General features: G+C 38.3%; 1 protein-coding gene across 1 annotated transcript in view; it reads left to right on the top strand.

The window, feature by feature from the left end:
* Positions 1–13,057, top strand: part of SPAG1 (sperm associated antigen 1) — a 501,191-nt gene that overhangs the window by 447,559 nt on the left and 40,575 nt on the right. Inside the window, exon 16 of the mRNA XM_053715918.1 lies at positions 9,131–9,257. Within this exon, the coding sequence (XP_053571893.1) occupies positions 9,131–9,257 (127 nt within the window). The remainder of the gene's footprint in view (positions 1–9,130; positions 9,258–13,057) is intronic.

Consider the following 13,057-nt stretch of genomic DNA (forward strand, 5'->3'; position numbering starts at 1 on the left):
AATTTCAAAGGTCAAATTACTTATATCCATCTTAATTTGGTCAAATTGAGGTAACATAAGCTCAGCTATCTGCTTCACTATATCTTGTGAATCCAGAGTAGTAATGTCTATAGTGGAAACTATTGAAGCAGTGTTCCCAGTGTTGTCGGTGCTGGTCCTATTTTTTATATCTCTAATTTTGGCTGGCATATTTGGTGATTGTGTTTTATAGTTTGTGATATATCTCTCCATAGGGAGAAAACTAGAAAGAAAAAAGAAAAGTGAATACGTGAAAAAGAAAAGTGATAATATTCACAGTCACAATAAATTGTGATAGTGATAGCTACCTTATTTGCCCTTGTGTAGGAACATTACATAATAACAATCAATTATACATCTATGTGTGTGTGTTTTTGTTTTTTTTTGTTTTTCAAAAACAAATTTTTTCAATAAATGTGAAATCAAGAATCCTTATGTGATCAGTGCATAGAAATATTTCCCTTATACAGAGAAACCTTAATTATCTCTTAGGTCATATAGTAATGGTTTGTATCTATATTATATACCTTTTTTAAATTATTAGAAATAATCAACTACTATACAATTTTTTATAAATAATATGTCTTATTAACTATATTGCCCAAGATTCTATTGCTGGGTACCAGCACATTTGTATATATAATGCTCCTAATATAATAAGCTTATATAGTTTTTCATATACTTCAATTTTAAGATATAAAGGTTAAATCACCTTAACAGACTCTTCAGCCATAGGAAGGTTACATAAGATAATTAAATTCTCTTCCCCTCTTCCTTATATATATTACCACACATATATTAGTCAGTTTTTAAGGGATACAGTGACCAGTTACAGTAGGCATGACATTATATATTCAGTCCACAAAAATTCAATAAGCTGTCCTGCATATAAAAAAAGAAAATTAGGTTGCTGGTCAGGACAGTTCAGAAGGCGGGAGTCCTGCTACCATACCGTTCCAAACAAGAAATTTCCCTTGAACACTTTTTAGAGACTTTTTAGATACTTTGTAAGCTTGCTGGCCCAATTCGCAACTTTGCAGCCGTAGTAATGGGCTAAGAAGAGAGGATCAGAAGCCCACCAACTTGATCTACAAAAAGTATACTTAAGGCCACGGCTTGAAATTAGACAGCCGATGATCTGATTTCTCTGTTCTAGCCCGCAGAGCTTTGTGGCTAAAATCTTGGTCAGCTGATGTTTCTTCCAAGTCCAATTTTCTGGCGCTTCCCTAAAAGGGTAAGACTTTGTTTGGACCTGGTCTGGCAGAAATTATTTCTGAGATTACAGGTGGAAAAGGGTCTTTTCTACCACAAGACAAGAAGAATAGACCTAAAGGACGTCAAAGTAATTTCCGTTCCATTCGTAACTTTTCGGCAGATCAGGTAAAAAGAGAGGCATTCTTGAACTGCGTTCAGGATCTTTCCTCTCTGGGAGTGATTGTTCCAGTTCCTGTAAAGGAACAGGGTCTAGGTTTCTATTCAAATCTGTTTGTGGTGCCCAAAAAAGATTGAACTTTTCGACCCATTTTAGATCTAAAGTGTCTCAACAAGTGTCTCAGGGTTCCATCCTTCAAAATGGAGACTATTCGGTCCATTCTTCCTTTGGTCCAAGAGGGTCGGTTCATGTCGACCCTTAACCTGAAGGTGGCGTATCTTCATGTTCCCATTCACAGGGATCATCACAAGTTTCTGAGATTCGCTTTTCTAGACAAACACTTTCAGTTTGTGACTCTTTCGTTTGGCCTTGCCACAGCTCCCAGAATTTTCACAAATATTATGGGGGCTCTTTTGCTAGTGATCAGGTCTCGGGGAATTGCAGTGGCGCCCTACCTGGATGATATATTGGTTCAGGCACCATCTTTTCAACAAGCAAACTCTCATACAGAGATCTTTTTGTCTTTTCTACGTTCCCACAGTTGGAAAGTGAATCTGGGAAAGAATTCCCTTGTTCCAGCTACAAGGGTGGTTTTCTAAGGGACCATAATAAATTCCCTATCTATGAAGATTTTTCTGACGGAGGTCAGACAATCATAATTTCTCTCCTCTTGCCTCTCTCTTCAGTCTACTGTTCGGCCATCTCAATGTATGGAGGTAATTGGTCTGATGGTTGCTTCCATGGACATCATTCCCTTTGCTCGATTCCATTTAAGAACTCTGCAATTATGCATGCTTAGACAATGGAATGGAAACCATTCGGATTTGTCTCAGAGGATAGGTCTAGACCAGTCGACAAGAGATTCTCTTCCGTGGTGGCTTTCTCAGGAGCATCTGTCTCAGGGCACATGCTTCCGGAGACCTTCCTGGGTGATTGTGACCACGGACGCCAGCCTTCTAGGCTGGGGAGCAGTCTGGGACTTGTTAAAGACGCAGGGTCTATGGTCTCGGGAGGAGTCTGCTCTCCCTATAAACATCTTGGAGTTGAGAGCGATTTTCAATGCTCTGATGGCTTGGCCTCAGTTGTCTTTAGCCCGATTTATCAGGTTTCAGTCGGACAACATCACCTCAGTGGCTTGCATCAACTACCAGGGAGAAACCCAGAGTTTCTTAGCCATGAAAGGGATGGCACTGATTATTCAGTGGGCGGAAGCTCGCAATTGTTGTCTATCTGCCATCCACATTCCAGGAGTGGACAACTGGGAAGCAGATTTCCTGAGCAGACACACATTTCATCCCGGGGAGTGGGCTCTCCATTCGGAGGTGTTCTCCAGGTTAACCTTTAAATGAGTTGGATCTGATAGCGTCTCGTCAGAATGTCAAGCTTCTAAGGTACGGTTCAAGGTCAAGATATCCACAGGCCGCTTGGGCTTTCGGTCTAGCATATCTGTTTTCTCCGTTGGCGCTTCTTCCACGAGTCATTGCTTGTATCAAACAGGAACGAGCGTCGGCAATTCTTATAGTTCCGGCATGGCCTCACAGGATCTGGTATGTAGACCTAGTGAAGATGTCATCTCTGCCACCTTGGAGGTTTCCTCTGAGGAAGGACCTTCTAACTCCATTTCTCCATCCAAATCTAATTTTTCTGAAGCTGACTGCTTGGAGATTGAACGCTTAGTTCTGTCTAAGCGTGGTTTTTCTGACTCGGTCATCAAGACCATGATCCAGGATTGCAAGCCTGTTACTCGAAAGATTTATCATAAGGTATGGCGTAAATACCTTTATTCGTGTGAATCTAAGGGCTACTTTTGGAGTAGGGTCAGGATTTCTAGAATTTTGTCTTTTCTCCAGGAAGGTTTGGAGAATGGGTGGTCAGTCAGTACTCTGAAAGGTCAGATTTCTGCTTTATCTATTCTGTTACATAGGCGTCTGGCAGTTGTGCCAGATGTTCAATCTTTTTGTCAGGCCTTGTTCAAAATCAGGCCTGTGTTTAAATCTGTTACTCCTTGGAGTCTTAACCTTGTTCTTAAAGTTTTGCAGCAGGCTCCGTTTGAGCCTATGCATTCCTTAGATATTAAGTTGTTATCTTGGAAGGTTTTGTTTCTTGTTGCTATCTCTTTTGCTCGGAGAATTTCGGAACTCTCAGCTTTGCAGTGTGATTTGCCTTACCTTATCTTTCATGCGGATAAGGTGGTTCTTTGTACTAGGTTGGAATTTCTCCCTAAAGTGGTTTCGGTTAAAAATATTAATCAGGAAATTGTTGTTCCTTCTCTCTGTCCCAATCCTCCTTCTCGTAATGAGTGTCTGTTGCACAACTTGTATGTTGTGCGTGCTCTTAAATTCTATTTACAGGTGACTAAAGATTTTCGCCAGTCTTCTGCTCTTTTTATTTGTTTCTCGGGAAAGCGTAAGGGTCAGAAGGCTACTGCTACTTCTTTCTTTTTGGTTGAGAAGTATGATTCGTTTTGATTATGAGACTGCTGGACAGCAGCCTCCTGAGAGAATTACGGCTCATTCCACAAGAGCTTTTTCTCCTCTTCTTGGGCTTTCAAAAATGAAGCTTCTGTGGAACAGATTTGCAAGGCTGCAACTTGGTCCTCTCTGCACACTTTTTCCAAATGTTATAAATTTGATACTTTTGCCTCGGCTGAGGCCTCTTTTGGGACAAAGGTTCTTCAAGCGGTGGTGCCTTCTGTTTAGGTCTGCTTGTCTTGTTCTCCCTCCCTATTCATTCTGTGTCCACTAGCTTGGGTATTGGTTCCCACTAGTAATTGAATGACGTCCTGGACTCTCCATATCTTAGGAAACAAAACAAAATTTATGCTTAGCTGATAAATTTATTTATTTCTGGATATGGAGAGTCCAGGACCCCACCCTTTTTTATGACAGTTAGATAACATAGATGTAGCAACCATGGCATAGTCCGAGATATAAGCGGACATACCGCAGCCCTTATATAATATCGCTAGTACTATGTAGTTACACTTTTAGAGTGCAATATCTAATCGTATTTAATAGTGGATACCTCTATGGCTAATAATCTATGTGCAGTACAGAGCAGACTCTACTTTTTCTATTAATATCATAAACGTGCCAATATTAATTCACTGCTTGAGAAGCACTAGTTATTTGAATTTAACTATAGGAGGCATACATTAACTCGCTTACTACGAGACATTGATACCATTGGCGCTTGTGCCTTTGACACATATAATTTCAATGACATTGCAATTTTGATACTCACCATTACCTGGTGTCAGTACTGTTTATTATAGCTGTTAAAGAATTATATATCCAGTGTCGATGCTACTATTATTATAGCTCCCTAGGATTTATAGCATAACGCTAATATACCTAGCCTTTATCACATTGGCTAGTTACTGACATCTATAATTTCGGCAGTGTTTGGTTAGGCTTGCCACTCTTATCCTTTACGGGTGACCGCCTCAAGTATACTAGAACAGATCCTTTTTATCGTCGAGTTTTGTCACTTCTCATATGTTTGGGTCATTGTCTAAGGACCAGTAATATTAATCCAGGACTAGTATTTGTAATTACCCATCATACCTCTAATATGAGTTTGGAACACCACTGAACTTGCTGCATGTGTTTTTATTATGTGTTACCCTTTTTAAATAAAACTAATAAAGTTGATATATTTTAAACCCTATATGTACTAAGACCATACACATGTCCAGCTTCTTTGCTGGAGTTGTTTCTTTATAAGCGAAGATGGTGTCTGAAGAAAATCAAGATTTTAATCCTTTAATAGGTACATTTCCCTGCAAGCAAGGATTGGGGCAATGCTGTGTCCATGTCAATCTCTTTAGTAAGAGTAATGGTGGCTTTTAGCTTTTGGAGTTCGGTGAGGTAGTCCTTACTTTAACTCCAACAATGTATGCTAACCCAACTATAGAAAATCAGAGTTAGTTACTCTGTTTTTTTTCTTGTATCTTCAGGTCCCTGTTAGCGGTCGGATGAGGCTAACAGACCTGAAGCTGCTGTGACTGCTCCACAGCAGAAGACCCCGGAGGGTAAGTCCTTTCATTTTCATTTATTAGAAATTATTTTAAAGGAAGATGGATTGGGACTATCAGGGACCAGGTTGGACCTGCTACCCTCAGAAGGTATTTTCACTTTAATATGAACAGTATATCCACTGTGGGATATGTAGTGACTGAGCATCTATCAGGCTTTATGCCTGTAACAGGGATTTTGCCGCTTCCATTGCCGGTCAAATTCTGAACTTAAGCCTAGGCTTTATGGTATGTGGCATAGAGCTTTGTGGTCCGCTTTTATTCCCTTTTTCTATCCCTGCTAGGTCTGTTTTTATGGATGTTTAATGTGTCTAGTTGTTTGGGGCACATTATGTATTTCTAGTTCCCTCTTTTGTCTTTAGAGGGTTTGGACTTTCATTATGGCGCAGTTAGAGCGCTTGATTATTGCTGTGCAGGCAATGACAGTTAGTGTGACTGTTTTGCCTGTCTGGTTCTCCTAAAGTGTCCGCTGACATAGGGAGGAGAGTGTGTACATAGAGTGTGTGGAATAGTATACAGGGCCAGTACAGATACTTCCTGGGCACTGCTGACTTGACAGCATGACATATATACCCAGTCGAGCCCTGGTTATTTCTAATATAGTTTCTGTGTGGTGCAGTTCAGTTTTGAGTGGGCGTGGCCTATTCTATCTATTCCTCTTCCGGAGTATCCGTTGTTGGGGTGATCGCTAATGCGCGCCCTTAGCTTAATCTATTCCCTGTTAACAGGAGAAAGATGTGGGAGAGGAGGCACATACGTCTATTTCCCAAAGACAACCTCTGGATATGACGTTGAGCATGTGCACTCAACTTCTTTGGTCGATCATGGTGAGGCCTGTTCTGAGTGGATCCTGTCCTGTGAAACTGCTGTATGGTCTTGCCCACCGTGCTGCAGCTCCGTTTCAGGGTCTTGGCCATCTTCTTATAGCCTAGGGCAGACCATCTTCATGTAGAGCAACAATTCTTTTTTTTCACATCCTCAGAGAGTTCTTTGCCATGAGGTGCCATGTTGAACTTCCAGTGACCAGTATGAGAGAGTGTAAGAGCGATAACACCAAATTTAACACACCTGCTCCCCATTCCCATTTTAAGGTTTGGGAAACTTTGCCCCTCCTGGTAGGAATGTATATCCCATACGCCACTAGCTCATGGACTCTTGCTAATTACATGAAAGAAATGGCTAATCGGGCCCAATTTGGACATTTCCACTTAGGGGTGTACTCACTTTTGTTTCCAACGGTTTAGATATTAATGGCTGTGTGTTGAATTATTTTGAGGGGACAGCAAATTTACACTGTTATACAGGCTGTACACGCACTACTTTACATTGTAGCGAAGTGTCATTTCTTCAGTTTTGTCACATTAAAAGATGTAATAAAATATTTACAAAAATGTGAGGGTCTACTGACTTTTGTGGGATACCGTATTTTTCTTAGTGATTTTAGGACGCTAGGATGTTTGTTTCTGTCGCCTTATTCTTTGTAATAGGCGTAATTTTATAATCTCTACATTATTCATATTGTCCTTTTTGTCTGCATATGGACACAATATTGGAATCTCTCTTATATTGGGGTGATTCTTCTAGTGTCTGTGCCAGGACACTGATATGTTTATTCTCATGTTACCCTATTTTAGGTACATGGATGCTATATTATAATCATTCTCTTATTGAGGTGATTTCTACTAATGTCCTTATCTTCATTTATGGTTCTATGGATCATATTCATATGTCTAGTGATCTTAGACATAGAATATTGGGCAAACTCTTGAAATTTTTTTCTCTATCTTTCGGTCTTCCTATTCACAGGGGACATCACCAATTTCTGAGGTTTGCTTTTCTGGACAAACATTTCCAGTTTGTTGCTCTTCCTTTTGACTTTGCTACGGCTGCCAGTATCTTCACAAAAGTTATGGGGGCTCTTCTGGTAATGAGATCTCAGAGAATAGCGGTGGCGCCGTACCTGTATGACATTTTGGTTCAGACGTCATCTTTTCAACTAGCAAAATCTCATACTGAGATGTTGTTGTCTATTCTATTGTTCTCTTGGGTGGAAAGTGAATCTGGAAAAGAGTTCCCTAGTACCAGATACAAGTGTGTTTTGGGGGATTAATTATAGATTCTCTATCCATGAAGATTTTTTCTGACTGGTGTCAGAAGATCCAAACTTCTTGCTTCTTGCCTTTCACTTCAGGCCTCTGTCCGTCCATCAGTGGCTCAGTGTTTGGAGGTAATTGGTCTGATAGTTGCTTCTATGGACATCATTCCTTTTGCTCGGTTTCTTCTTTTAACTATGCATGCTCAGTCAATGGAACGGAGACCATTCGGAACTCTCGCAGAGGATAGCTTTGGATCTTCTAATAAGAGATTCTCATTCCTAGTGGATTTCGCAGGACCATCTGTCTCAGGGTACATGCTTCCTGAGACCTTCCTGGGTGAATGTGACCATGGATGCCAGCCTGTCAGGCTGGGGAGCAGTTTGGGTGGCTTTAAAGGCTCAGGGTCTTTGGACTCGAGAGGAGTCTTCTCTTCCCATAAACATTCTAGAGTTGAGAGTAACTTACAATGCGTTTAAATGTCTGGCCTCAACTACTTTAGTCCGGTTTTTCAGGTTTCAATCGGACAAATACTCCTCTATGACCTACATCAACCACCAGGGAGGAACTTGGAGTGCCTTAGCAATGATGAGGTGACTTGCATTCTCCAGTGGGTGGAGTTTCTCGATACCCTCATCTCTACCATCCACATCCCAGGGGTGGACAACTGGGAGGCAGATTGTCTGAGCAGGCAGACCTTTCATCCTGGGGAGTGGGCTCTCCATCCGGAAGTATTCTTCAAGATATCTCTCAGGTGGGGGATTCCCTGCATACATCTTGATAACTGAGCAGGCTTAAGTTGCATTCTGCCTCTTCTGAGCATGGGTAGAATCTGACAGAACCTGACTTCCTGTCTCTCTAGCTTTTACTAAATATTATACCAGCTTCTGTTACTCTAGGAGATTTGCCTTCCTATAGAGACCTCAAGCTCGATGTTAGGGCGGTGACAGGAAGCAATGAACACTGCACTTATTAAAGGGACACTGAATTCAAATTTTTTTCTTGCGTCATTCAGATAGAGCATGAAATTTTAAGCAACTTTCTAATTTACTCCTATTACCAAATTTTCTTTATTCTCTTTGTATCTTTATTTGAAATGCTAGAATGTAAGTTTAAATCCCGGACCATTTTTGGTGAACAATCTAGGTTGTCCTTGCTGATTGGTGGATAAATTCATCCACAAATCAAAAACTGCTGTCCAGAGTTCTAAACCAAGAAAAAGGCTTAGATACCTTCTTTTTCAAATAAAGATAGCAAGAGAACGAAGAAACATTGATAATAGGAGTAAATTAGAAAGTTGCTTAAAATTGCATGCTCTATCTGAATCATGAAAGAAAAAATTTGGGTTCAGTGTCCCTTTAAGTTAAAATTAAAAAAGAAATTAAAGGTAAAAATCATTTTAAAATGATGAATTATACATGATATTGCAAATATTTCTATTAAGTACAAACCACTGTTTAGTGGTTTTTTAATATGAAAACAATTAAACAGACTGTTGCATATCTCTTTAACCATATTGTAGATAAGACAGTGGCAAAAAAAACTGTGAAATTTGATGTAAACGTTTATGGCTTGATCCCTTTTAAGCTGACAATACACTTTCTTTTGCAGAGCCCTGTGTTACTTGAAACTCAGCCAGTATGAAGAAGCCAGACAGGACTGTGAATGTGCACTGCAGAGGGAAGCGTCTAACATCAAAGCCCTATACCGGCGGGCACAGGCCTACCGAGGATTAGAGGTAGACAAGGACTTTAGTTTCTAAAATGTCACAACAGTGCACAATCAACATATTTATAAATGAGGTTGAAATTGGCTCAGATGCACACATGGTATTGATGCATAGGAAGTTATAATGTCATTTCTGGGGGTGGTTCAAATTGTTGAAATCTAATACGTGTTTGCTTAACTACCTATTTCTCAGAAAAAAAAATCCATGTGGCTTTATATTGTGTAATGTCCAGTTTCCTTTTTCACAACAGTATCATCATTAGCTTTTAGTTATTTATTTATTCTACATTATTTTATTCCAGATATGATATAGCTTGTTAATGGTGTCCTGCATACTACTTGCCAATTCAAAGTCGTAGAACAGCACTGGGGAGCATGTGAACACCCTATATGGGCCTCGGACTGTGAATAGGGAGGGACAGCCCAAGACAAAAGGACATTCATGCATACATATCTATTGCTTATTTCTTAGAGATTTAACTCTCCTAATGAATAAACCATTTTGACCATAAAGCTAAAAACAGCTGTGTTTTAACAGCACTTCTCTTTTGTACATTTTTGTAGTTTTTTGATGGAAAAATTGAAAAGAAACTAGAAATTAACTGAATATGATTATTAAAAACAAACTGACATAAAAGAGAACTATTTAAACATTTTCTGTGGAAAAAAAGTTATGTTTTATTATTTGCCGCTATTTTATTGGTCACCAATAACAAGCCTCTGTTGAAGAGTAACAATGTTTTTTCCCGGTACAGAAACATCCATTTAAAAAAAAAAAAAAATACATATATATATAAAATTAAAAAGGGGAAAATAAGAGGGATAGAACAAGGAAAGACAAGATAAGAGTATGTCCTAGCTAGCGCTTCCAATTAGAAAAAATCAAGTAATATAAGACTAGAGGTGCTGTGTGTGATAATAGCCAATCCCAAGGCTCCGTTCCCAGAGATATATATCAATACATATAAATTATGCAAGTAAAATTTAATAGGTAAATAGAAAAATTGAGACATATATATCATGAGAAACTAGCAAGTAATAAATAACAATGTCTACTAAAAACATATAAATACACCAATGGCCATTGGATACTAGGTAATGTAACCAAAAGGACTCAGGATTTCTTAGATCAGACATAATTCATATAGAAAACCTTCAATTTCACTGGCTATAACTAGTATTGCAGCCTTCCATATACATCAGTTGTAAAGTGCTGATAAAGCGCTGATACAGCAGTTCATGTGCAAGCAAAAGAAGTTCAGTGTAGTAATGCAGCAACTTTCTTTCGGCACATATGTAGATGTTTGTGTGTGTGTGTGTGTGTGTGTATGTGTGTATATATGTGTGTGTGTGTGTGTGTATATGTAAATATATAGGTGTGTGTGTGTATATGTATATGTGTGTGTGTATATGTATATATATATATATATATATATATATATATATATATATATATATATATATATGTGTGTGTGTGTGTGTGTATGTATGTATATATAGTATGTATATAATGTATATATGCATCTGCGTGTGTATGTGTATATATGTATGTATATATATATATATTTCTTTCATGTAATTGGCAAGAGTCCTGAGCTAGTGACGTATGGGATATACAATCCTACCAGGAGGGGCAAAGTTTCCCAAACCTCAAAATGCCTATAAATAGACCACTCACCACACCCACAATTCAGTTTTTACAAACTTTGCCTCCTTTGGAGGTGGTGAAGTAAAGTTTGTGCTAAAGATTTCTACGTTGACATGCACTTCTCAGCATTTTGAAGCCCGATTCCTCTCAGAGTACAGCGAATGTCAGAGGGATGTGAAGGGAGTATCACCTATTGAATGCAATGGTTTTCCTCACGGGAGATCTATTTCATAGGTTCTCTGTTATCGGTCGTAGAGATTCATCTCCTACCTCCCTTTTCAGATCGACAATATACTCTCATATATCATTACCTCTACTGGTAACTGTTTCAGTACTGGTTTGGCTATCTGCTATATGTGGATGGGTGTCTTTCGGTAAGTATGTTTTTTATTACTTAAGACACCCCAGATATGGTTTAGCACTTTATGCATTTATATAAAGTTCTAAATATATGTATTGTACTTATATTTACCATGAGTCAGGTTCATGTATTTCCTTGTGCAGACTGTCAGTTTCATATTTAGGGAAAATAAACATATTAAGAATTATTTATATACTGTGTATATATATATATATATATATATATATATATATATATATGAATATATATTTGTGTGTGTGTGTAATATATATGTGTGTGTGTATATATATATATATATATATATATATATATATATGTGTGTGTGTGTGTGTGTGTGTGTGTGTGTGTGTGTGTATGTATATATATATGTGTGTATGTAGATATATGTATATCTTGGTAAAAATTTCTCCAAGTGTAAGGTTTAGCACAGATATTGATCTGTACTAAACCTTACACTTGGAGAATTTTTTTTCCAAGATAATAGCCCAGCAAATGTGCAGGCATATAATTCTAACAATATATACTCATTATAACAAGAGTTACTAGGTAATTATTGATATATGGTTACCATCTGTAGACTCAATTTGTGTTTTGATGTTTAATATTAGTGACCCATATAACACTATATACATATAGTCTATTCATTGTCAAAAACATAAATTATATGGTAACAGTTTAATTGCAACTTTACCGCTATAAGGCCAACTAGCCTGATCATCTGCATATACTATTAACCTCTAACTGTATCTTTTCTATTATATACAGCTACATTGTCTTTAATGTTATAACTCAGTTACTAAATTAGTATAATATCTAATATCTTTAGATACTTAGTTACACCACAACCCAGCAATACGTGCGGGCCTGATACTGGAATAATATTTATGAACTAAAGTTCACTGAACTGCTTAGCTACCTGTACATACTATTGTCCAGCAGTGGTGCAGGGAACTCAGGCCAACTATTAGGTGAACAAGAAAATTTGCAAACATTGGAAAAGACCTGTACGTCATAGTCACAACATATTTAGTGTATTATCTGTTCCAATACCATTTACATGCCTCATACTATTCTTGGCTATCCATTCAATCATATTTAGGTGTTTAGATGCCAGATCATTGTTTTTAACATTACCTGGTTTTTAAAATATCTAAAAAAGTTATGTTTTAATTTGTACCTGTGTTCACAGTTACACCAACACCTTATACTTACGGCTTATATTTATTTCTAAGAATTTAGAGAGTGCTACAAGTGTATTCTTTTTTACCTTTCCACCTATTGTTAGTGAATCAAATTTCTGTTTAATACACAGCACCTCCTGCTATCATTATTTCTCTTGTAAAGGTGTATCCAGTCCATGGGTTCATCCATTACTTGTGGGATATTCTCCTTCCCAACAGGAAGTTGCAATAGGACACCCACAGCAGAGCTGTCTATATAGCTCCTCCCCTAACTGCACCCCCCAGTCATTCTCTTTCAAGCTCTCGACAAGAAAGGAAGTATCAAGAGATATGTGGTGACTTAGTGTAGTTTTACCTTCAATCAAAAGTTTGTTATTTTTAAACGGTACCGGCGTTGTACTGTTTTACTCTCAGGCAGAAATTGGAAGAAGAATCTGCCTGGAGGTTGATGATCTTAGCGGTTTGTAACTAAGGTCCATTCCTGTTCTCACACATAACTGAAGAGTATGGAAAGAAAACTTCAGTTGGGGGGACGGTTGGCAAATCACCTGATTTGAGGTATGTTCAGTATATTTTTTTCTAGAGAGATGATAAGGTCTAGAAAATGCTGACAGTGCCTG

The sequence above is a fragment of the Bombina bombina genome, chromosome 5 (assembly GCF_027579735.1).
Source record: "Bombina bombina isolate aBomBom1 chromosome 5, aBomBom1.pri, whole genome shotgun sequence".
NCBI classification, from domain to species: domain Eukaryota; kingdom Metazoa; phylum Chordata; class Amphibia; order Anura; family Bombinatoridae; genus Bombina; species Bombina bombina.